Below are 26,067 nucleotides of genomic sequence, written 5' to 3' on the forward strand. Positions count from 1 at the left end.
TTACTCATACGCCGCGTTGCACGTGTTATTTCTCAAGTGGCAAGTAAACTGAATAGCCTGTGTATATGCCCTCAATGGTCGCACTTGCCGGGTATCAAGCACTTAATGATATGCACCTATAGATCCCCGATAAGCAAGTATGGTCGAGATAGGGACATTCGGATACGACGGCCGCTATTCCGGTAATATTCACCGGCTGACACATGTTACTCAGCCACGGCACTTGATGTATGGAGTAAAACCCTTCTACAAGCGATCGTTTATTACGTTCTGGAGCAAACAAAATATACGAGCAGCACAGCCATGTAATAAACAGGCAATCAATTTGGTTTATAGCGCCATTCGGGCCAACAAAAGCAAATTAGTTATATTACAGAGAGACGGAATCCCGAACTCTCAACGGTAGTAACAGTATGAGTAAGCTGTATGGCGATAATGATACTTCTCTATTTTACGGACTGCAAGGTTTAGTTTAGATTATACACGATACAGATCACAAAATAGTGATATACTGTTGAACTTACTTTAATGCCAATCAAGCACTGATGTCAGATGTACATTGCTATCAGGATTTTAAGGCGTTGATAAACCAGATTTCAATCAATTCCTACGCAATAGCAAATCAAACAGGAATAACACTTAAACTTGGCAATCATCCACACAAAAAGCAGTACAACTTGTTTTGGGGTATTCAGCCGTATAACCATGGAGTCGATTGCCGTGGGGTGGATCGAAACTGGCCACGGGATTGTACATATCCGTATAAAATAGTACAATGATTTATTTCATTCTCATTGACAATAGATTGAGAGCTCTTCGTGGATTACTCGTAGGTATAAAGCACACTATGCATTTAAGTATTATGTTTGTCTGTATATAGATGTCAGCGCAAGTATGTATATATATATATATATATATATATAGTATTTATATATATATAATATAAATTGTATATAAATATAATGTATATGTAATATGTCTGTGTATAAGTATCAATGTATTAAGTTAATTGCTTAGCGTAAAGCACAGAGAATTTTGATATGAGAATGACTGAGAACATTCCTGCATGCGGTGCGCTCAGAGATCGGATACGGGCTCCATCAGGACCTGGGATCTTTCCATCCTCCATCTTTCACTCCAACGTCCCAGTCCGCTGGATTAACGCAAAGGCAACAATGAGAGAACTACAACGGAAAAATTCGCAAACAAGTGACTAGAAATTATGATAACTCTCCCTGATTTGAAAGTTGTGTTGAGCATTGGTCGGGCTGGATCTTTCTAGTCCCCCTCCCCGGTTTAGTGAAATACGTCCATGAACGGGAAGTAGGCCTGCTCCGGCTCGAGGAGATCAACGAGGAAGCAAACGGTGCCGGCCACGCCCTCGTACAAGCTATGCGGACGATCTGGTGTCCTGGCGCGCAGCTTAAACTCGGCATTGGTCAGCAGCTCCATGAACTTGTGCGCCCTGTACAGGTACCTCATCTCGTTGGTCAGGCGGAACAGCAGCAGGAACACATAGCCATTGCCGGCCACGCCGTGGCAGATGCCTGGTCCCTTGCGCAGAAAGCCCTTCTTCCAAACCATATCCGCACAGCGACGCAGCGAGTTCAAGTACTTCTCCTCCTTGAAGATCAGATAGGCCTTGGCCAGCACATAGACGGCGCCGGGTGCGCCATGGCACCAGTGCACCAGACGTTTGTCCCTGCCGGAGCGCAGATCCTCCAGTGCCACTGGAAAGTTGCCGTCGCTGTCCTGCAGCTCCAGGAAGAAATCAATCGAGCGCTTGATGTCGCGCAGCTCGGCGGCCGGCGCCGATATGGGTATCGTGCGGAACCACGGGCTGTCCAACAGCATGTGGAGAATGGCGCACAGACCATGGGCCGCACCCAGGTACTCCGTGCCATGGTACTGGTACATCAACGGACACGGCGAATTGTTCTGCTTGCTGTACTCGCGGCCGCTGGTCACGATTAGCTGGCAAATGGATACCAGGTCGTCGTCGGTGATCTTCTTCTCCGGCAGCACGTCGTTTAGCCAATAGCAGCCGGATAGATAGCCAGCACGGCCCACCAGCACCTCATCGCAGCCGTATTTGGTGTGCATGAACTCCTTGCTGGACGGAATGCCCGACTTGAAGTTGGCCAAGTCGTCGGACAGCTCCTCGGTGTCCTTGAGCTCCTGCGAAATGGCTGCCGAGACGGCATAGATTCCAGCATTGCCGCAAAGGAAGGAGTAGCGCTCGGCGGAGCGCTTCTTGTACCGCTTTGCATTCACCTTGGCATTGCGGATGAATGATGCCGCGTGATCCAGTGCCGGATAGAGATCACGTGTCGGCTCGCAGCTGTTGAGCTTCCAGAACATGAAGGCAATGCCGGCATTGCCCACATACAGATCACCACGATTGTCCTCCTCATCGTTGTTTGGATGACAGTGCTCCAGTATGGCGTCCACATAGGTGCAGATCAGGTTCTTGATGTGCTCCTCATCGCTGGCGAACGGTGTATTCTCCCCGCCCGCAAAATCGGCAAAGGGATTCTTCAGGTAGCGGCGTTCCATGGCAAACTTCTGGCCAGGATCGGTGGTCAGTTGGCCTCTCTGCTTCGCGTCCTCTTCGACTGCACTTGCAATGACAGCAACTGAAATTGGGCATGCGATTTGTGGTGAGTGCATGTTAGGAAATCGATTTGCCGGCTTTAAGGGCGCGGCCGGGCGTCTGGCAGCCACCACCTCCTCCTCCTCCAGCAGCTGATGCCATGCCCACAGCAACACTCACCTGTCTCAGGTGGGAACGGCAGTCGGGACTTCGTCGAGCACCTTCTGGCAATGGGACGAAGCTGCCAATGAACCAAAATATGAAATATATGCAGTATTTGGGCAACTTTTGCTATATTATTTCCGATATACGAGACGTGTGTTTGCAGGGACGAGAATGTTTGTCAAGTGTCTATGAAGTGGAAAGCCGGCGAGGCCTATTTTCTCACAGCCACCTAAAATCGGAAAACTTGGCGCTTCTGCGGGAGAACTTATTTCCAACTGTCGAACGGCTCGACTCGAAATATTTAAACAATTCCTGGCAGGAATGCTCAGGTCCTGTCGAAAAAAGCTGAAAGAAACATCGATTCCATATCGATAAGCCGCTGTAGCCCAACTTTATATTGCCATCGCTTTTTGAATTAAAACAATAAATAGTACTTGTATATGATGAGGAGAAAATGTGGTACGACGCAATTCATTAAATAATTAGATAATACAACAGTATATTAATTAAGGTACTTGAGCTATCGATAACAACGATTCCAACTGCTGCAAATATCGGTTAAAGGCTAGCTACATATATCGCTTAAAGCTCAAAATTTACTAATATTTTAAATTGACCTTATAAAAAGTATGTTTTTATGTTTTTTTTGCTTCTTAACTCGATCGGTTTATTTTAACAACAGTATAAATATATATCAGGGGTATTATCCTTGCATCACATGTTTGTCTTCAGTGCTCACTTCCTGCGCTGACCGCCACTCAGAATGGTGACGATGCGAATGAATATGTTCAGCACATCCATGTAGATCGACATTGAGCTAAAATAAAGATAAAAACATATACAATAAATAGGGTTTCAGCATGGCATAGGGGAGTAAACTCACGCGTTGATAGGATCGTAGGGAGCGTAATGGGGAAAGACCTCTGCGCGGCGCACCATGCGCTGGGTGTCGTAGAGCAGGAAGCCACTGAAGAGGACGAGGCCGCCGTACAAGGACATGGAGGCCAGACCTACGAAAAGTGAGTTTAGCGGGTTAAATCGGTTTGAGAATTCATACAATAGGGGATTACGTCCACTTTACAATGATTGTTTAAGACAAAAAGTGGCGGTAGCACCCGTGAAACATGCGGAAAACTCACCTGCGCCCAGCGCCGTGGTGGGCGGCAGCCACATGGAGGCCAGCGAGGAGGCGAAGACCACGCCCAAGCCAATGGCCAGCGGACCACCCATGTAGAGGAACTTATCGCTGGGTGCACACGCGGCGATCGTGGACAAGCCACCAACAATTCCGCCCGTGTAGAGGGCGGCGCGCGTTAGAATCGGTCCGCCCACGAAGCAAATTGGAGCGATCACGGCGCCCAGAATGGCGCAGTGCACCGCCCAGGCCAGGTGCTTGGCTCCCAGACCCGGCTGGTACTCAATAGAACGGGCCACGGCTCCGCTACCAATGACCAGAGCCAGCGAAGCAATGGTCGCCTAAGCGATTGGAAGGTAGTGTTATGTGCTGTTGTGTCTGTTGGTCTGGTACGCAACAACTGCCGATTGTGCAAGAGAACTCACCAAGATGCCGCCACGAGAGGCCAGCTCCAGGAGACGGTGCGAGCGGAAGGTGGCTGCTGCTGCGGCCGCGGTGAGAACGCAAGAGCCACCGAAAAAGGCATAGGTGCTCTGGATGCGATCCTTTACATACTGGGGCCACATGCTAAATGGAATTGGTAAACTCTCAGTTATTGCAATCTCTGAGTTTCGCAAGGAAGAGGCGTATGGTATCATCTCGAACGTATTGTGCAAGAGATGGTGCCATTTGCCTTTGCTTGTCGAGCCCCCACTCACATGGCGTTATCCGCGATACTGGTTTGCTTTCCCAATCCCACGCCGTAGTAGCAAAGGGCGCCCAAACCCACGGCGGCTGCTCCGGCGGCAGCTCCCTTGCCCATGGAGTAGGCTGCAGGCGAGAAGAGGATAGTTATACCACAGGTGTGGATGCGATTACACAAGAACCTTACCATTGGCACTCGGCGGTCCCATCAACTTCTCCTTAAGCGAGGGAGCACGCACCTGTTCCACAGGAGCGCGGGTGCGAACTGGTCCACGGGCGTAACTGCGCACCGCAGAGAGATTGAGATTGGGATTGGCATTGGCACGGAACAGCTGAGCCGGAGACTGGGCCAGGATTTTGATGCTTCCCGCAGGACGGGCGGCGGAAAGTGCTAGACGCAGCAACATTGTGTTGTTGTGGTGAAATTCGGACGGAGTGCAAGTGGTTCTCCTTCGGTAAGAGCTATTCAATTCGGATTTCTATGTGAGGCGCTAGCTCTCTCTCCAACTGATTTTGATTGTTCGCTGCGGTTTAATATTTTGTTGATTCGTTGAAATAGTTTAATATTTTACTGTCTCTTGTGCTTTGATATCGATAACTGGTGCAATCGTTATTCGATGTCGGGGTACTTGAAAGGTCCATGCCTATCGCAGAACGCCATAAATACCGCTAATATCGATAGTATGACTAATTATAATATTTAAATTAACAAGAAAGTAAAATAAACATATAAATTAGCGAACCCTGAGTTTAAAATAAATACAATGTAAATAAATTGCAGTTGTCGAAAATAATTTATTTAATTAGCTTAGTTATCGATGTGCCGTGTCGATAGAGCGCCAAGTTTGAATAACGTGCACAGTGTAAAAAATTACATTCCGCAATAAACTTCCATTTTTTGTTTACATATTAGAGCTGAATTATAGACTAACTATTCCTAAGGTCAGAATACCAGGTCACTTTTCAGACCTGATACTTCCTCGCCGGCGCCGTGGGAATCTCGCCACGAGGGCGTGGCCGCATCACTATCATCTCGGTGAGATGGGATGATCGCAGGGTTCCATAGTGATCGTACGTGTCGGTCTGCTCCAGAGTTCCCCCAGAGTTGGACTCGTAGCTCTTGCACTCGTACTGTGGGCAGCATCGCGGATACTCGGCACGCACATTCGTCGACGGAATGGGCTTGCAATCACCATGCGTAAGTTTCGGCACCTGGCAGCTGGACCATGGATGAGTATTATCTTTCACCTGATGATAGGACATACTAGAGCTGCCCACTTACCTATCCTCCCAAAGTTGCTGCGATTCCAGGCATTGAATGCGGACGCACTGATCCTCTCGCGTGAAGACTTCACCTATATAAAGCTGGCGACCCGTCAATGTATCCATGCAGTACTGCTGATCGTACAGATTCACTGCCGCTAAAAGTAGAAAAATTAACATATATTACATGAAAATAATATGTATTATTTGAAAAAATCGTACGTCGATAGGGAATCGCTTGGCTTCCCCCGATTATCAATGACATCATTGGTACTATATAAATGACGAAGTTAATTGACTCCATTTGGGCAAAATTTCCTTTTTGAAATGAATCAGATCGACAGACAGAATTTAGCCCGACGTTTGCAAAGTTTAGCGCGCAACTGAAGTCCACACGGTTAATCTTCCTTCATTTTTATATTAAACAACCAAGAGTACAGTGTTTATTTGTATGGAATCACACACTTACGACATTTGCGCGCTTTCTCTACAATAAATTTAACAAATTTTACTCGAATCTGCGAAATGTTTATGCGTACAGGCCAGCCAACAGTGCGTTTCATAGGTGTTTAAACAAATGTTTATAATATTAAAATGGATCTCAATACCAAAAATAGATTAAATCATACAAACTTATCTGTATTTTCGGTTGATGAGCCACTTTTACATCTCCAGAGATATACACCTTTTAAGGCCATTACCTTTCAGTTTGGTGAATTCTGTGAATTTCTGAAAATAATAAGCTTGACCTGACAGTTTTGAAACGCACCTTGCGATGTTGTGCTTATCGCCCCACAGCAATATGAGCAAGAAGTTGGAAAGCGATTTATAGCAATTTGCAAAAAAAAAAAACAAATATCGATCTATATTGTGTGTATATACATACTTCCATATGACCGGCCTAATCACCACATTTATATATACCTATATTCGCATGATGGAATTCATAAACATATGTACAACGAACTTTCATTGATTTACATTTACATATATATAATTGCTATTACTAAGAGAATACAAATCTCATCAAAAATTTGATTCAAGAGGAATATCTTAATAAAAGTTTACTTTCAATGAAGAACACCTATTCTCTTGACCGCTGCTGTGTAAAATTGTATAAACAGACGCTGGCTCTTTAAAGTTCAGATTCAAAGAATTGTTTATGTTTTCATGTTTTGGTTCGCGCCGGGCGATCGTGATTATCCAATGCCATTAGGTCCATTATGCAGACACTCGGGCACTGGGCCATCGATGGGTGGTGAATCATCTAAAAAAATTTCCAAACGGGCTGAACAAACCGAAAATGGGGTATATTTCTATGCAAAACTACTTTGTATTGCTTCGAATTTCATTGCAGTTCCTTATTAACATATGTAGTTTCATATTGAAAAGAATTTGCATATGAATACGTCGATTAAAAGGTGCATTTCCGGGGTTTTTCCCTTTTTCAAAAAATGCGGGAATCTGATTTACACGTTACAGTCTGTGTAATAAGTACACGAAATGTAACACCTAGTCCGTATGGCGAATTCATTGAGAATCGCTGGCGATGATAAGCATCCACTTTCCTCAAGTGTGTAATCAGTGTGTCGTCTAATCAATTCCAGAATATTTCAAACGATTAGTGCGAATTCGATGACCCCAACCGATGATCCCATTGGATTGGATTTCCACTGATAATTTCGCCCAAGAAATGTGCGCACGAGTGCAGTTTGGATGTCTGCGGCACAACCTTTCCGGTGGCCGAAAATCCATAGGCGTAAAAAGGATACTTGAACTTGATGGCGGAACCGGAAACGGAAGCTGTCACAAAATCCTTTTACTCGCTGCTCAATTTTTCATCTCGCTGTGTCACTTGAATGAGTCATCATATGTGCCCAGAAAATTGCCTACGCTTGTGTGCTTCAAATGCTCGGAAAATGCTTTAATATATTGCATATTTCTTGGCCCATGAGGCTTCGACTCTACAGAGTAATAAAATACTAAAATGTTTGAGCAAACATATGCATATATTTGACAAATATTCATCAGACAAACAGCTATAGAATAATTAAATATTTAGCAGGAGCAGACTACAAAAATATTGCTGCTAAAATATTTCCATAAAATGTAATTCATTTCCATGGCCTTCCGCATCTCGTTTACTTTTCATAAAAATGCATTTATATCCCACATTGATGGCTTTATTTTCTGATTGTGTGGGCTTGTTCCCGATTGAATTCAATTATTTTCGAGCGTTTACTGCTGCTTGTGATCAATTAGCTTTAATAATCAATTTAGGTGTACTGTTAATGTTTAGTTAAATGTGCTCACAGTGAGTCAGCTAAACGATTTACACAAATTTTCTGCCACGTTTATCTATTGACGGAAAAGCAAGTTGATTTGCTCTATTCATGTGGCGTTATTGTTTTCAATAAATTGAGTTGTATATTGCTGAGTTTAAACATTATTATTGCTGTGAGCAATCGAGTAAGGTATTTTGTGTAGTAACTTGTTGCATTTATTCACAATTTTGGATTTAATATTTTTCAGCCTTTGGTTTTAATAAGTCTAAGGAGGTTATGTAAGCTCTAAATGTATTAAAAGAAAAATCATCAAGTGCAAACCTCAAATTATATCTTAATATTGATTATAATTTTTATACCTTATATATTTACAGTGGCATTAACTGGCATTAACTAAAATGGAAAATATATTCGGAGTAGCACAGTTACTTGTGATATAATCAATATACATACCTACATATCTATTGAAATATTCATAAGGGTATCTGATGGCCCACATACCCACGTGGGTCTCGTTGATCTCCGACCCGGGGAAAGAGGAGCTCGAGGTATCCAGTTTAGGGGTTGCCCTGCCAGTGACGTGATCGTTGCTGCGTCACCGAAAAAGAAGATCGATGGGCTTTTCACTTCGGTTCGGTTTTTGTACGATTCCTCGTTCCTCGTTCATTGTTCATTATTCATCGTTCATTGTTCATCGTTCATTGTTCATCGTTCATTGTTCATCGTTCATCGTATCGTATGGTATCGCCTCGTATCGGATTGGATCGCATCGTATCGTTTCAGTACCGTGCTCAAGTTCTCCAGCTGGGGGTTGGACGTGGACTTGGAGCTTGGGGCTTGGTTAAAAAGCCGCCGGTCGCCGGCAAATCAGTTCTGCTGCGATCGCGCCACTGCGCACTACGTAACGCTTAGGGAATCCAGATATCTGCGACATTTTGTCGAGTGAGTTGTATTGTATTGTACAGATATTGTATGGCACTCACAGATACGAGATATCCGTGTGTGTGTGTACATGAATTTTGGCTATTTAATGCCCTTTTTTTTCGCGTGCACTATGTGTTCCTGTGTGTGTGAGTGCGTGTGTGTGTGTGTGGAGTAGCTTTTCAGTTGGGGCCGCAAATGCAACAATAAAATGCAATTAAGCCGCTCAAATCAACAATAAATTGAATTAAAGCGCGTCAACAGCGCTTAACAACTTCAACAACAGCAACGACGAGTCGCGCGAAATGTGGGTGAGAGTTAAAGGCTCCATTGGTTTTGACTTTCTGATTGTACAAATATGTATGTACTATAGCCATATACATATACATATACATATACCTTCGACTAATTAATGCAAAACGCTGGCCGGCATTTGCATAATATTCTCGGTATAACTTTAATGCAATTAATCCGCTGTGATCTTTCGTGTTTTCACTATTTCGCGCGGTTTATTCAATTTGAATTTCAATTTATTTTCGGTTTTAAGTTTGAAGTTTTTTTTTTTTAATTTATTTTTGTTTATATATTTCCTCGGTCTAGTCAGTTCATCGAGCGATTTAATTAACATTTTCTGTGCTGCTGTGCTGTTGTTGTTGTTCCTGGTAGTTATGAAATTAAAGTGCAATTAACTATTTTATATATACATATGTATGTATATGTATATATCTATGGCTTTTGTTTTTGCGCCATAGTGTAACTGCGGGCAAGGGATTTCCGTTTTTGAAAGAGAGACACCGCTCGATTATTCTCCGTCCGTCGAATGTGTTTGTGTCTTGATGAGGATAAATTTATTATGGCCACTCCCCCCGCCCCGTCCGCTATTGTTGTTGTTTTGGCTGTGTTGCGTTGGGGGCGGTGGGCAGCAGAAGGGGGCGTGACTTATTGGCCATGCATTACGCCAAGTTAATTGAAACTTGTCGCTTGGCTAGCTGATTATGCAGACTCCATATTAATTGGACCATGGACCATGGACCATGGAACATCCATGTCCTCTGGACGAAAGCTGTCACTTTGGATGAGAGTTGGGTGGTGAAGCTGGCCGAAACCGGCTGTGGAGATCATCGGGATTTTGGCTTATCGATTGAGCTTAGATTGTGTGTTTACCCGGTTTTTCTTGCCGGCAATGTACGTTGAACCTTTGAGCTGCATTTGAAATAAGTAAAATTTGATGTATCTAAGCTTTTTTTGGCGGGGTATATTCACTTATCCAGCTTTCCCAAAGTTTCTACTTATTCGAACATATTACTATTTTATATATTTGGATTTAATACTATTGTCAAAAAATAGATTTTAATGCATGTAAAGTTATTTACACATTGACATAATATTTAGTAAAGGGTATTCAACAAAATTGACTTGCGTTTCATGTTTATAACTGACTCGTTTTTTGCTTTTCGAATTTGCATAACATGGCAAGAAGCTTGTGTACTTTAAATTTCCAATTGAATTGGATTTTTGACTCTGTTATTTGAAATCTGATTTTATTTGTGCGTTTTTCATTACCTTGCCTTTCCATTTCTTTTGTTTTTACGCCGGCTTCGTGTGTTTCAGTTTCGTTTTCAGTCAAATGCGGCACTAAAATGTAAATTCAACCTAAAAAAAAAACCACGATAATCGAGTGAAATAAGAGTCCAACACAACCAATCGCGAACTTGGGGTGAAGATCGAGTGCTCCGATGACTATGTTTTGGCACCAAAATGTAGACCAACAGTCGGATCAGCAGGACAAACAGCCGAAAAGTCCAGCTCCCACGAAGAGATTGAACATCAGCTTCAATGTGAAGATCGCGGTGAATGTGAACACCAAGATGTCCACCACCCACATCAACCGGCAGGCACCTTCCTCCTCCAGTTCCAACTCCCAGAATGACTCACCTGCCAGCAAGATTGTGGTCCACCAGCAGAGCAACTCGTTCGATCTCCGCCAGCAGCTGGCCCGTCTGGGCCGCCAGTTGGCCAGCGGTCAGGATGGCCACGGCGGCATATCCACCATACTGATCGTCAATCTTCTCCTGCTCATCCTGCTCTCGATCTGCTGCGATGTCTGCCGTTCGCACAACTACACGGTGCACCAGAGTCCCGAACCCCTCTCCAAGGACCAAATGCGTCTGCTGCGTCCCAAACTGGACAGCGATGTGGTCGAGAAGGTGGCCATCTGGCACAAGCACGCCGCCGCAGCACCGCCGAGTATTGTCGCGGGCATCGCCATAAGCAGCGGACCACAGGCAACGGTGGCCCATCCTCCGGAGGATCAGTATCGGGATCGGGATCGGGATCGGGATCGTAAGCCGCCGGAAGACCAGCACGGTGTCGATGAGCGAATGGTCCTGGAACGCGTGACAAGGGATTGTGTGCAGCGATGCATTGTTGAGGTGAGTGCCAAAATATCCGGAGTGCTATTTATTTTTTTTTGTCCCATTTTTAAGTATGTTTCCCATGTCGTGATGGTGTCTAAATAAAACAATGCAACAAAAAATGCATAAAACATGCATTTCCCCAGGGCTGTACAACATGCATCCATCAAGCGTCAGCAAAGAGAGGCGACATTCGAGTGCGAAATGTTTATTTCTAGTTTTGCATATGTCAACGATATAATCAAAAAACAATCTGAACAAGTGCAACGCGAGTTTGCTACCACATCACGTAGTCCAGTTATACACATACTCGTACTCGTACATATTTTTCCTTGTTTCTAAAAACATTTTTCTGGCCGCTTTTTCCAACTGCCATTCAGTTGAATGCATTTTGTGACCATACCAGTGGCCATTAATCGCTCACTCGCACTCGGGCTAATTAAATGATATGGTACTTGTATAATTGAAGATCGTCGAGTCAAGTCGGTGATTATATGTACATACGAGTGTGGGCTGGATGAAGTGACATTTCAATTTGCCGGCCTGGGCAAACAGAATAGATCGGGACTAGAATCTTCATCATTATTTGGGTTACCTACTCGGCTTTATTGCAATTTGCATACTGAGTGGGTGTGTTTTATCTGGCTTTTGTGCCAAATAGTCGCATGTTTGCACGGCAATGCATGGCACCCAGACCCCCAGTATATATTTCATTTATGTATTCCCTATATTTTTCATTAATTCCACACTAATTAATTAGGCAACCGATTGACTTGTTTTTATTTGCTACACTTTGTTTATGCCTTAATTGCGGCTAAGTGGAGAGGTTTTTGTAATGTGAGCTGTGACACATGATGTCAAAAAGCGAGCCTTTTATTAATTGAAAAATGCAATATATTAAGGAAGTGTAGATATGGTGTTAACTAAAAAATGTATTATTGAAGGAATTTATGCTTAACACCCATATTAACTAATGGTTCCAAACTCCCCAGCATTTCATTTACATATACATTTCTGCGTCAGCACTTCAACTTGCACATGAGTATATATATGCATATATGTATATATCTTTAGCAGTGCAAATTTTCGGACCGTAATTACTATATTATCGCAGATTGTGTAATAGGAGTAATCTGCATGTAACTCAGCGACTTGGCGGGCACTTCATTCATTAGGAAAGCGCCAGTTCAGTAATCCACACTTCGACACTCCAGTTACAACAGCCCCATTGCGTCAATTAAAATTAATGATAAGTGATAACTGATAACTGAGCGCCATTCGGTGTTGGGAATGCGATTGGATTGAATTTAATGACCCATCCATTGATATGCACTAGGAATCTCTTGTTTGCTCATATATCATATTCGCAACTACTAGTAGATTTAAGTTCACTCTTAGGTTGAGCAATGAATTAATATGTTGTATGCTTTAATTACTTGTTTTTGAGACTCTGCATAAAGTGCCATTTAATTGAAAGTCTTGATTACACACTTAAGTTCTTCGCATGACTCCTTCTAATCGCTTAAGCTGGTGGGTGACTTAACCCTGGAATAAACTAACGCAAACCTACATTTTCAACCAGTAACTGGATTTCGCATAACCTAGAAAGGCGAGGCGAACAAAAGAAATTTTATTAAGATGTTTTGCCTTGTTGGAATCGAGAGTGAGCAAAATGTTTAGTCAATTTAAGTGTACGCGTACATGTAGGTAGAACTATAGATGCGGTGCAGTTAATAGTAGTGTTGTTCAGAAAATACATAGTTTAAACAAAAATTGAAACTTACAAATGAGTACGGGAAGTTGAATAAAGTTGAATAGCTCAAGTTTAAAATGAACTTAAAGGCCACAAATTTGTACTAGAATATTGTTTTAAAACACAATTAAATTATTTTGAATTTCTGGTATATTTCATTGAGGTACTATAGTTTTGGGCGCTGCTGTGTGTTTGTCGGCACACAAGTGTATTTTCTTTGGCTCGCTTTTCCAGAGCCTGACGACAGCAACAACAATGGGACAATAATGGTGTCAATAACACACCAGCCCCGTCTGGCGGCCTTCCCCCCTTCCCCGCCCCCTTTCTAATGTGTGTCTCTGTGTGAGTGCATGTGTGTGAGTGTGTGTGTGTGTGAATGCTTGTGTGTGTGTGTGTGAGTGGGTCGGTTTCCGAGTTAATGTAATAGAAATTGTACAACAAAAGATGAGCAATGACGACATGAAAACCCCCAATGCCAATTAGTCTCGGGCCCCAGGCTCAAACTTTCGTCTTCTTCTTCTCGTGGGGGGCTTCATGGGGCTTTTTCCTCGTTTTTCTGCTTGGCGAGGGGCAGAGCTCTCACTCTCACTCTCACTGTGAAGAGCTATTTCTGTTTTTGAAAAAGCCAATCAAGCTAAATTAATAATATATTACGTAGAACTCTAAATTAAATTGACGCGTGTGCGAATTAAATAATACAAAAAAAAAAAAAAAAAAGAGTGGAAAGTGCAAGCAGCAGAAAAGTACACACTTTTGTGTGTGTGTGTGTTTTGAAGTGTGAGGAAATCCAAATCCACGACGGGAAATCCCCTGGTAATCACTTGTCCATTTAGCAAGCCAGGGCAACACAATTAACAAAGTTGGCCACTTTAAGGAGTTTCCAAAGCGGAGTTTCCAGGGGGCAACTCAAAGTGCGCCAAATTGGATTTTAAGTACTGGCTTTCATTTACTTCTTTTTTTTTTTTTTGGGGAGGGGGAAAGGAACTCAAAGGATAGCGGATTTGCGAGATACAAGCTGCAGTAGAGATTTGATTTAAGCTCATGTGAAGTTTAAAGAAACATTTAATGAACCATAGGAGTTGAAGTTGAAGATTTACACGGAGGTCATACTTCTGTTTAGTTTACAATCCATTACATGCGATTATGGTGTATTATCATTTATAGCTACCGTTTTATGACTGATAAGCTTTTAATACCTGGCGAATGGGTTTGTTTTGTATTTAAGTCATGAGCTTATTAGGTTATCAGGTTTTGCATAGATGACCCCGTTTTAGGCCGGCATAAATAACCCTTGGTGGCTCAAAGTCTCGTCTATGCAAATGGATCTTAGACTTGGTAGATCTTCGTGGCTCACGTGGTCAAAAACAAGTTTCTATCAAATTTATGCAGCAACATTCGTTCTCGGAAATCTAATTTCAATGCAAAAACCAAAAATAAACAGAAGGAATATATTATATATGTATATGTATGTAAACACAAGAGCGAACTTAATCGAAACTATGTATTTGTGTTCATTTTATTAGCGTTGTTCGAGGTCTCACTCTCGATGTGCTACCCAATGATAATTGATCGAAATAATTGAACCATCGGCATTGGCACAGAAATCGCGTTTAAATTGTCATTGCTATATGGATGTCATTGTTATTGTGGCTGATATGGACGAGTGTATGTGCTGACTTTAGCCTTTTCCCACACAAACTTACCGCAACTTCCGTTCCCAAGTGACCCAAAAAAAAAAAAAAGAAGGGGGAATAAAACGCATTAAATGCTAATTGCTTTCACATTTTCATTGTAATCGTTTCCCCTTTTTCCAGGAGGATCTGTTTCTGGACGAGTTTGGAATACAGTGCGAGAAGGCGGACAATGGCGAGAAGTGCTACAAAACACGAGTAAGTCGCAGACTTTGGGGAGCCGCTTTTGAAATGGGATAGGGTCCATAGGGTCGGGTAACTCGATACCATCAATCGCGCTCTGGGTTAACCACTCCGGTTACCAGATCAATTGGACACGAACTCAAAGTGCATGATCCGCTGCCAGTCGTTCTCCTTCTCCAAGCAACTGAGGAAGCCATCGAAGAGGATCCTCATGAGCACCCTCTTTGTTGCTGTTGTTGTTGTTTTCGGTCTGCACTTGGACTCCTTTCCCACTCCCCCCTTGGTTGAAATCTTACACTTGGCCATCAATTTAAGAGACAGAGTGACTAAGAACTGGAATTTTTGCACAGCGCTAGTTGTTTTTGTGTTACAAAAATATTGTTTAATGATGCCACATTGACAATTATGCTATTTGAATGTATTCTTCCGGGCTGCTTAAGCTATCACACATATAATCCCGCATTCTTTTTTTTTTGCAGTGCACCAAGGGCTGTGCCCAGTGGTATCGCGCCCTCAAGGAGCTGGAGACCTGCCAGGAGGCCTGCGTAAGTGGCAGCTCATCATCCAACCCTGTACCCCATCCCAGTACCATATCCACATATCCACATATCCATATATCCATATATCCACATCCAGTCTGACCCCGTTCGTTGTTGTCTCCCCTTTTGGCCCGCCCGCAGCTGTCGCTCCAGTTTTATCCGTACGACATGCCCTGCATCGGCGCCTGCGAGATGGCACAGCGGGACTACTGGCACCTCCAGCGTCTGGCCATCAGCGATCTGGTGGAGCGAACGCAGCCGCAGCTGGAGCGTGCTCCGCGGGCGGACGGACAGGCCACGCCACTCACCATCCGCTGGGCGATGCACTTTCCGGAGCACTACCTGGCCAGCAGACCGTTCAACATTCAGTACCAGTTTGTGGATCACCACGACGAGGAGCCGCCTCTCGAGCAGGAAGACCGGCATGCAGCTGGTGAGGCGGTGGCCAGCGCCTGGCTTAACTTAGCGGATTACGACTGTGATGAGTACTATGTGTGCGAGATACTGGAGGCCCTGATACCCTACACACAATACAGGGTAAGTTGAAGTTGGAGTCATTTGATTTCTTTGATATTTATATTTATATTTATTTTTATGCATTTTTGCAGTTCCGTTTTGAGTTGCCTTTCGGCGAGAATAGAGATGAAGTTCTCTATTCCCCGGCCACGCCCGCCTACCAAACGCCCCCCGAGGGCGCGCCCATCTCGGCTCCGGTCATCGAGCATCTGCTGGGTCTGGACGACAGCCACCTGGCTGTCCACTGGCATCCCGGCCGCTTCACCAACGGCCCCATCGAGGGCTATCGCCTGCGTTTGAGCTCCTCCGCGGGAAACAGCACAACTGAACAGGTGAGTTAGTCATTCAATTGAGTACTCACCTTACCATATCCTTTACATTTCACAGCTGATTCCGACTGGACGCGGTAGCTACATATTTTCCCAGCTGCAAGCTGGAACCAACTATACCCTGGAGCTGAGCATGATCAACAAACAGGGTGAGGGTCCGGTGGCCAAGGCATTTGTGCAAACGCACTCCACCCGAAACGATAAGCCTGTCAAGGATCTAGCAGAAAGTGTCCTGCTCGCCGGACGACGCGCTGTGATGTGGCAATCTCTGGAGCCGGCCGGCGAAAATTCCATGATCTATCAATCGCAGGAGGAACTGGCGGACATCGCCTGGTCAAAGCGGGAGCAGCAATTGTGGCTGCTCAACGTCCATGGCGAGCTGCGAAGGTGAGCAGGATTAGATATATATATTTTAAGTATTATAGATAAATAAACCCTTGCAGCTTGAAATTCGAAGGCGGGCAGATGGTGAGTCCGGCGCAGCAGCTAAAGCTGGATCTGGGAAACATTAGCAGTGGAGGGTTGGTGCCACGCAGACTGAGCCTTGACTGGCTGCATCATCGACTGTACTTCGCCATGGAGTGGCTAGACCGAAACCAGTCCAGTTTCCAGTTTATCAGCACGGATTTGCTGGGTGAATCGGCGCAGAAAGTGGGCGAGTCTTTCGATCGGCCCGTGGAGCAGCTGGAAGTGGATGCCTTGAATGGTTGGATCTTCTGGCGCAACGAGGAGTCGCTGTGGCGTCAGGATTTGCATGGTCGATGGAGCCATCGCCTGGTGAGAGTCAGGCAGCCGGGTTGGTTTGTTGTGCAGCCGCAACACTTCCTCATCCGACTGATGCTGCCGCACGATGGTAAATTCCTAGAGATTAGCTACGATGGTGGATTCAAGCATCCACTGCCGCTCCATACGTCTCCGACTGCAGCTGGAACGGCGTCCAGTCATTGGCAAAGCTTTGCCCTGCTCGGTCGCTCCCTGCTGCTGCCCGATGCTGGTCAGCTGATCCTGGTTGAGCAGCAAGGTCAGGCAGGCAGTCCCAGTGCCTCCTGGCCCCTACGGAACTTGCCCGACTGCTGGGCCGTGATTCTCCTTGTGCCAGAGAGCCAACCACTGACCAGCGCTGGTGGCAAGCCGCACGGCTTGAAGGCCTTGCTGGGAGCCCAGGCGGCGAAGATCACGTGGCAGGAGCCGGAACGCAATCCCTACCAATCGGCGGACGCAGCACGCAGCTGGAGCTACGAACTGGAGGTGCTCGACGTGGCCAGCCAAAGTGCCTTCAGCATACGCAATATTCGCGGACCCTTCTTTGGTCTGCAGCGTCTGCAGCCGGACAATCTCTACCAGCTGCGAGTGAGGGCCATAAATGTGGATGGTGAGCCGGGCGAGTGGACTGAACCGCTGGCAGCACGCACCTGGCCACTGGGTCCACATCGTTTGAGGTGGGCCAGCCGGCTGGGTGGCGTTCTTCATACCGACGAGCTGGGCGAGGGCTTGGAAGTGCAGCAGCAACAATTGGAGCGATTACCTGGACCCATGACCATGGTGAATGACAGTGTGGGCTACTACGTCACGGGCGCGGGTCTGCTGCACTGCATCAATCTGGTGCACAGTCAGTGGGGATGCCCCATCTCGGAGCTCGGAGTGCAGCACGTGGGTTCGGTCACTTACGACTGGCGGGGCGGCAGAGTTTACTGGACGGATCTGGCAAGGAATTGTGTGGTGCGCATGGATCCGTGGTCGGGCAGCCGGGAATTGTTGCCCATCTTTGAGGCCAACTTCCTGGCACTGGATTCCCGTCAGGGTCACCTGTACTACACCACCAGATCCCAGCTCTCGCGACATGGTTCCACGCCCGATGAAGCGGTCACCTATTATCGTGTTAATGGACTGGAGGGCAGCATCGCCTCCTTTGTGTTGGACACTCAGCAGGAGCAGCTTTACTGGCTGGTGAAAGGCGCTGGTGCACTGCGTCTGTATCGTGCGCCACTGGCCGCTGGCGGGGATGCGCTGCAAATGATCCACGAGATAAAAGGCGGCTTCCAGGCTGTCCCAGACAGCTTGCAACTCCTGCGACCTTTGGGCGCACTCCTTTGGCTGGAGCGGAGTGGCAGAAGAGCGCGCTTGGTTCGCCTGGCTGCTCCTCAGGAGGTCATGGAGTTGCCGACTCCGGATCAGGCCGCTCCTGCCTCCGCATTGCAGTTACTAGACCCACAGCCATTGCCACCGCCGGACGAGGGGGTTGTGCCCATGACTGTGAGCCCGGATAGCGTGCGTCTGGACGATGGTCACTGGGACGACTTCCATGTGCGCTGGCAGCCATCCACGGCCGGTGGCAATCACAGCGTCTCCTATCGCCTGCTCCTCGAGTTTGGACAGCGACTGCAAACCTTGGATTTGAGCACACCATTCGCCCGGTTAACTCAATTGCCGCAGGCACAGTTGCAGCTAAAGATTAGCATCACACCGCGCACCGCGTGGCGAAGTGGAGACACCACTCGGGTGCAGCTCACCACACCGCCGGTGGCTCCCAGTCAGCCTCGTCGGCTGCGCGTGTTCGTGGAGCGTTTATCCACCGCCCTGCTGGAGGCCAATGTGAGTGCTGTGCTCCGGTGGGATGCACCGGAACAGGGTCAGGAGGCGCCCATGCAGGCGCTGGAGTACCACATCAGCTGCTGGCTGGGCTCGGAGCTGCACGAGGAGCTGCGCTTGAACCAGAGTGCTCTGGAGGCTCGCGTGGAGCACCTGCAACCGGATCAGACCTATCACTTTCGGGTGGAGGCACGTGTGGCTGCCACGGGAGCAGCAGCGGGAGCAGCTAGCCATGCCCTACACGTGGCACCGGAGGTGCAGGCGGTGCCACGCCTACTCTACGCCAATGCGGAGTTCATTGGGGAACTGGACCTGGACACGCGGAATCGCAGGCGACTGGTGCACACGGCCAGTCCGGTGGAGCATCTGGTGGGCATCGAGGGCGAGCAACGATTGCTATGGGTCAACGAGCACGTGGAGCTGCTCACCCATGTTCCGGGATCAGCGCCTGCAAAGCTGGCCAGAATGAGGGCCGAGGTCTTGGCCCTGGCCGTGGACTGGGTACAGCGGATCGTCTACTGGGCGGAACTGGATGCCACTGCACCGCAGGCGGCGGTTATCTATCGCCTGGATTTGTGCAACTTCGAGGGCAAGATACTGCAGGGCGATCGCATGTGGAGCACGCCCAGGGGCCGACTGCTGAAGGATCTGGTGGCCCTGCCACAGGCACAATCCCTCATTTGGTTGGAGTACGAGCAGGGATCGCCGAGAAATGGCTCCCTCCGCGGCAGAAATCTAACCGATGGCTCGGAGCTGGAATGGGCAACGGTTCAGCCGCTCATTCGTCTGCATGCTGGAAGCTTAGAGCCCGGATCTGAGACTTTGAACCTGGTGGACAACCAGGGCAAGCTGTGCGTCTACGATGTGGCCCGCCAGCTGTGCACGGCCAGCGCTTTGCGGGCACAGCTGAATCTGCTTGGCGAGGACTCCATTGCTGGCCAGTTGGCCCAGGATGCGGGTTACCTATATGCCGTGAAAAACTGGAGTATTCGTGCCTACGGTCGCCGGCGCCAGCAGCTGGAGTATACGGTGGAACTGGAGCCGGAGGAGGTGCGTCTGCTTCAGGCACACAACTATCAGGCTTATCCGCCCAAGAACTGTCTGCTCCTTCCCTCGTCCGCGGGACACTTCCTCAAAGCGACCGACTGTGAGGAGCGGAGATGCCAACTGCATCTACCAATGATCACAGCGTCCGCAGATTGTCCACTGCCTGTTCCCGGGGTTAGATACCAACTGAATCTTACACTGGCCAAGGGCCAGGGATCCGAGGAGCACCAGCCGGAGGAGGCGCTGCTTGGACAGTGGTTGCTCAGTGCTGGGGAATCGATCAATCTTACAGACCTGCTGCCCTTCACCCGCTATCGCGTGGCAGGAGTCCTGAGCAGCTATTACCAAAAGAAGTTGGCTTTACCCCAGTTGGTGTTGCCTCCACTGGAGCTCCTTACCGCCTCTGCCACGCCCTCGCCGCCAAGGAACTTCAGTGCCCGTGTGCTAAGTCCCAGGGAACTGGAGGTTAGCTGGTTGCCGCCAGAGCAGCTGCGCAGCGAAAGTGTCTACTACACGCTCCACTGGCAACAGGAACTGGATGGCGAGGAGGTCCAGGATCGCCGGGATTGGGAGGCACATGAGCGGCGGCTGGAGACGGCGGGTACTCATCGACTGACCGGCATTAAGCCGGGATCTGGGTATAGCCTGTGGGTTCAGGCCCATGCCACTGCCACCAAGAGCAACAGCAGCGAGCGGCTGCATGTGCGTAGTTTCGCCGACTTGCCCGAGTTGCAGCTCCTGGAGCTGGGACCATATTCGCTGAGTCTCACCTGGGCGGGAACGCCGGATCCTTTGGGATCGCTGCAGCTCGAATGCCGATCGTCGGGTGAGCAACTACGTCGCAATGTGGCCGGGAATCACACAAAAATGGTGGTGGAGCCACTGCAGCCGCGCACTCGCTACCAGTGTCGCCTGCTCCTGGGCTATGCGGCCACGCCAGGTGCTCCACTGTACCATGGAACGGCCGAGGTGTACGAGACTCTGGGAGATGCGCCCAGTCAGCCGGGAAAACCGCAATTGGAGCACATCGCCGAAGAGGTATTCCGTGTCACCTGGACGGCGGCGCGCGGTAATGGAGCACCCATTGCCCTCTACAATTTGGAGGCACTCCAGGCGAGGAATGACAACCGCCGAAAGCGCAGAAGAAGGCGCCGCAATAGCGGCGGATCATTGGAGCAGCTGCCGTGGGCCGAGGAGCCGCTGGTCGTGGAGGATCAGTGGCTGGACTTTTGCAACACGACCGAACTGAGCTGCATTGTGAAGAGTCTGCATACGAACAGGTTGCTCCTCTTCCGGGTGCGGGCGAGGAGCATGGAGCACGGCTGGGGACCATACAGCGAGGAGAGCGAACGGGTGGCGGAGCCCTTCGTCTCGCCGGAGAAGAGAGGTTCCCTGGTCCTGGCCATCATTGCGCCGGCTGCCATCGTTTCCAGCTGCGTTCTGGCATTGGTGCTCGTCCGAAAAGGTAGTTTAGGATTTTGGAATAGGAGTGAACACATTCTATTGATTGCATTCTATTCCATTCAGTTCAAAAGCGACGCCTGCGTGCCAAGAAGCTGCTCCAGCAGAGTCGTCCCAGCATTTGGAGCAACCTGTCCACGCTGCAAACGCAACAACAGCTGATGGCCGCCAGGAATCGCGCCTTCTCCACCACGCTGAGTGATGCGGACATCGCTTTGCTGCCCCAAATCAATTGGAGCCAACTAAAGTTGCTTCGATTTCTGGGCAGCGGAGCTTTTGGTGAGGTGTACGAGGGTCAGTTGAAAACGGAGGACTCCGAGGAGCCGCAACGAGTGGCCATCAAGGTGAGTCAGTCAGTCTGCGCGGAAAAGGGAGGGCAACTATTGATCCTGGTCTTGATACTCCAGAGCCTTCGCAAGGGCGCCAGTGAATTTGCCGAGCTGCTCCAGGAGGCCCAGCTGATGAGCAACTTCAAGCACGAAAACATTGTGTGCCTGGTGGGGATCTGCTTCGACACCGAGTCCATCTCACTGATCATGGAGCACATGGAGGCGGGCGATTTGCTTAGTTACCTACGTGCCGCCAGGTCAACCAGCACCCAGGTGAAGATTATGTTTTATCAGTAAGATTATTCAATGTACTGAAGTTTATGCCCATCAGCAGGAGTCGCAACCCGCAGCTGGACTCTCGCTCTCCGAGCTCCTGGCCATGTGCATTGATGTGGCCAATGGCTGTAGTTATCTGGAGGACATGCATTTCGTGCACCGCGACTTGGCATGTCGGAACTGTCTGGTCACGGAATCGACGGGTGGCACAGATCGTCGACGCACCGTAAAGATTGGGGACTTTGGACTGGCGAGGGACATCTACAAGAGCGACTATTACCGCAAGGAGGGGGAGGGCCTGCTCCCGGTGCGCTGGATGTCGCCGGAGAGTCTCGTCGATGGACTCTTCACCACGCAGTCGGATGTGTGGGCCTTTGGGGTGCTCTGCTGGGAGATCCTCACCCTGGGTCAGCAGCCGTATGCGGCGAGGAACAACTTCGAGGTGCTGGCCCATGTCAAGGAGGGCGGCAGGCTCCAGCAGCCGCCCATGTGCACGGAGAAGCTGTAAGTCTATCGCTGCTTTTAGTTTCCACTTTCCACATTACTGAGCGATGATCTCTGTATAATCCTGTCCCACACCAGTTACTCCCTGCTGCTCCTTTGCTGGCGAACGGATCCCTGGGAGCGGCCCAGTTTCCGGCGCTGCTACAACGCACTCCATGCCATCAGCACCGATCTTCGGCGCAGTCAAATGGCATCGGGAACGGCGGATACGGTGGTCAGCTGCACCAGGCCGGAGTTCAAAGTGCGCTTCGATGGCCAGCCGCTGGAGGAGCACAAGGAGCACAAGGAGCACAAGGAGCACAAGGAGCAGCCGAAGGAGGAGGAGAGTCTGACGCTGCGAGAAGTGCGGCTCAAGGATAAACAACTGTATGCCAACGAAGGAGTCTCACGACTTTGAAAAAAAAAGGGGAACTCCCACGTCCTTCACAAAGGTCGTCTCAAATCGAGGTGGTCGAACTAGCTTTCCATTTAATCTAAGCTTTAATTTTAATTTGTACGAGAATATAAAATGGTCCACAAGGAAGGCAAGTTTGTATTCTATTTCGGATTAAGATACTTTTTTTTTTATGTCTTCAGATACAGGAATTATGGGCAAGATGTGCCGATAAGTTTTATTTGCACAGCTATTTATTTATATGTAATATTTAAATATATTATTATATTTTTGGTACTCGCTAATGTTTTTTTTTATGTAAATTTCCTTTCGTAATGCAAGCTCTTTATTTATTTACTTTGAAATTTTATTAAATTATATTTATATCAGCGTGCTGCAAAAATGAACAACTTTTCTCGAAACTCATTTTCATTGTAATTCCGAATCTAATGCCACTCACGACTATGCTTAATTTTATTGAATTTGCCGAGTTTTTAATGCGTGTTGGCCAGAAAAAGTTTGCTTCGCCTTCGCTTTTATTTTCAGCATTTTCTTTTTGTGTTTTTTCTTTTGGCGCGGCTTTTCCTCCGTGAAAATACAATCAAATTAAATGCGAGCGTTTGTGAGCAAAAGTTTTGGCGATACTTCGGCGTGGGTATAATGCCCGGGTTTTAGCCAGCCTATAAATAGAGCTGAGTTAAGGTTACGTTCACGAAGGTCGCCATTTAACTAATCACCGCCGGTGAAGGAACTCTGAGCGGGAAGAGTCAAGTGAAAGAAACACCTGACCAACTTTCTTCCTTGCACGCACGCACACCCACATGCAAGCGCACACGCACACACGCACACACCACCACCCACTCACCCACACCCATGGCCATCCATTTACAAACATGCAGATTTGTCAAATGCTTTGACAAACTTTTTCTCCCCGCATCGCATTACACAAAAGGCTGGGTGAAAGTGGGGTTTTTGGGGGGGATAAATCAAAAATTGTAAATAGCAGCACCTACATAAATCGATTACCTTGTGGGAGTCTCGTTAACCCACGAAGAAGGGAACATAAATAAACCATTTTTAATATGCGAATAAGCAGCTTAACTTTATGGTATACCCTGCCTTTGGCTGACAGCGATTTCTCAAAAGAAATGTTTTTATCAAGGGTTTTATTGAAAATTCCCTAAATTCTGTTGCTAGCAGTTACTGAGTTTCAATAACTTGCGGTAGGAAATGGTAGTGGTGGAATTTATTATAAACAGAGACGTCATATCTTATAATAATTGTAATTATGAATTCGGGATTACCCGAAGTTATAAAATACATTTTATTCGGGATTTAGTTATGGCAAAGTTATAAGATACATTTTATTTGGTATTCAAGTAGGCCATAGACTTCAATTTCATTGATCTACCATTTGATAGCGTATTTAATCTGCGTTTAAGGTCGCCTTTATTTGCCAACAATACAGCTTGGTTCTTTTTTTCCAGTTTTTTGCCTTTTGCGTGCTTTTGCTTTTGGCCCGGAATTTTGATTCGGTGGGTGGGCGAGTGAAACGCGAGCTGCCTTCAAGGTGACTTGCCATTGATTTCGTTTATTATTATAGATGTTTTTTTTTGCATTCCCGCTCTCTTATTTTATTTTTTTTGTTGAATGGCAAGGTGCGCCATGCTCCACGTTCAAGGCGCCATTCGCCATGCTGCTTGCCCTTTGAGCTTTGAGCTTTGGAGCGCGGCAAGGATTTAATTTTATGGCCCCGGGAACGTCGCCCCGTTGACTTATTGTGCTGATATGATTAAGTGGTTCGCTGGTTCCGAGCCGCTGACTCTGGCTTTATGACAAGTGCAGGGATCCAAGGAGATTGGCCCTGGGATCCCGGGAACCTGGGAACCTGAGTACTTTTGCCAGCCGATGGTGCATGTGAGTTAGTAGCTCGTAAGTTGTCAAAAAGTTTCGGACTCATCCGCCCATAAGAATGGGACTCTTTAAATGTCGCTTAGATTCGATTTCATATGATTTGAGCCATACACCTCGAAGTTTGGTCCACCATTTAAAATCTCCCCTCCACCTCGACTGGGCAACTTGATTGAAATTAGATGAGCTTTTCATAATGCCAGACCTAAGCCGCAGTTTTCCCTCGGCAGCCATTTCCTCGGATGTGTGTGTGTGTGTGTGCGTGCGTTTTCCATTAGGTTAGACTCGCTTTTCCCACAACCCGATGTCCACAACTACCAGGTAGAAGTTAGCCCACGTCGTGTGCTCCTTGCTCCAGACGCCGTACTGCAGACTACGGCCAACGCTAATATCCCTCAAGTTGCCACCGACTTTGTGCCAAATTGGTTATTAAAAGAGTCCACTAGTGCGAGGCAGAAATAAATTGAGGGGCAACAGCGCAAGGAATTCCCTCGCACAAGCAATTCGAAAATAATAATAATAATAATAAAAATTCGAAAGGGCAACTGCGATGGCCATCAGGATGTGTTGCAACTGCTTTCCGATATTTCTTGAGGGCATTCGGCGAGCGTAAGTATTCCCAAGTATTCTGACAATGTGTTTGCCTCAAATGCAGTGGCAGCATTGTATTTTATTGGAGCCTGAAGCGTTTTGAAAATAATTTTAAAAATGCACAACATTCTTGAATAATTGGCTTTCACAAGAATACAAATATTAGCAATATTATGCTTCAAAGTACAGTCCCAGCAAGTGATTGTAGTTAACAGCTGTTAACGTTAACATACTGACTTTAACAGAAGGACTTGAAAGTAAAGCGCAGCATCAGCCTGATTAAATTAGTAGAAATAGCTCTCACTTTTTTAGGTCACTATCAGGAAATGTAAAACGTGAGCATTTCAATTAGACCATTATAGAAAATAGGACATAAGGAGTGCACCCCCTTCTCGCCTTCACTCTCCCTAATTCAAGGAATTGTCCTGGAAGAAGGTCATTAGAAGCTTTCGAACTAATTGAGTAATTTGCTCACCTTGATTGCTTTCTAGGCAAGTTGTATGTGCATGTGTATG

At 47.2% G+C, this 26,067-nt stretch overlaps 4 protein-coding genes across 6 annotated transcripts; 1 reads left to right on the forward strand and 3 right to left on the reverse strand.

Moving 5' to 3' along the window:
- Positions 1-680: 680 nt before the first annotated feature.
- Positions 681-3,164, reverse strand: LOC6525076 (lanC-like protein 3 homolog). Its single transcript, XM_002100879.3, has 2 exons — positions 2,774-3,164; positions 681-2,636 (listed from the first exon to the last, which is right to left on the reverse strand). Exon 2 carries the CDS (start codon positions 2,554-2,556, stop codon positions 1,297-1,299), a length of 1,260 nt encoding a protein of 419 aa, XP_002100915.1. The 5' UTR covers positions 2,557-2,636; positions 2,774-3,164; the 3' UTR covers positions 681-1,296.
- Positions 3,165-3,390: 226 nt separating this feature from the next.
- LOC6525077 (growth hormone-inducible transmembrane protein) lies at positions 3,391-5,178 on the reverse strand. The gene is made up of 6 exons (XM_002100880.4): positions 4,765-5,178; positions 4,592-4,703; positions 4,319-4,460; positions 3,898-4,234; positions 3,642-3,768; positions 3,391-3,575 (listed from the first exon to the last, which is right to left on the reverse strand). The coding sequence occupies exons 1-6, from the start codon at positions 4,982-4,984 to the stop codon at positions 3,494-3,496; spliced, it is 1,020 nt and encodes a 339-aa protein (XP_002100916.1). The 5' UTR covers positions 4,985-5,178; the 3' UTR covers positions 3,391-3,493.
- Positions 5,179-5,352: 174 nt separating this feature from the next.
- LOC6525078 lies at positions 5,353-6,229 on the reverse strand. Its single transcript, XM_002100881.2, has 3 exons — positions 6,063-6,229; positions 5,860-5,998; positions 5,353-5,796 (listed from the first exon to the last, which is right to left on the reverse strand). Exons 1-3 carry the CDS (start codon positions 6,142-6,144, stop codon positions 5,541-5,543), a joined length of 477 nt encoding a protein of 158 aa, XP_002100917.1. The 5' UTR covers positions 6,145-6,229; the 3' UTR covers positions 5,353-5,540.
- Positions 6,230-8,910: 2,681 nt separating this feature from the next.
- On the forward strand, positions 8,911-23,200 carry LOC6525079 (protein sevenless). Of its 3 annotated transcripts, none has more exons than XM_015190599.3 (12): positions 8,911-9,067; positions 10,658-11,478; positions 15,028-15,102; positions 15,567-15,632; positions 15,768-16,163; positions 16,235-16,474; positions 16,530-16,858; positions 16,915-21,572; positions 21,635-21,912; positions 21,976-22,170; positions 22,229-22,677; positions 22,756-23,200. In XM_015190599.3, exons 2-12 carry the CDS (start codon positions 10,783-10,785, stop codon positions 23,072-23,074), a joined length of 7,701 nt encoding a protein of 2,566 aa, XP_015046085.1. In that variant the 5' UTR covers positions 8,911-9,067; positions 10,658-10,782; the 3' UTR covers positions 23,075-23,200. The 3 variants fall into 3 exon arrangements, with proteins under 3 accessions (XP_015046085.1, XP_002100918.1, XP_039227003.1); XM_002100882.4 differs by having other exon boundaries at positions 22,232-22,677; XM_039371069.2 differs by lacking the exon at positions 10,658-11,478 and having other exon boundaries at positions 8,922-9,067.
- Positions 23,201-26,067: the final 2,867 nt, after the last annotated feature.

Source organism: Drosophila yakuba, chromosome X, assembly GCF_016746365.2.
Source record: "Drosophila yakuba strain Tai18E2 chromosome X, Prin_Dyak_Tai18E2_2.1, whole genome shotgun sequence".
NCBI lineage: Eukaryota > Metazoa > Arthropoda > Insecta > Diptera > Drosophilidae > Drosophila > Drosophila yakuba.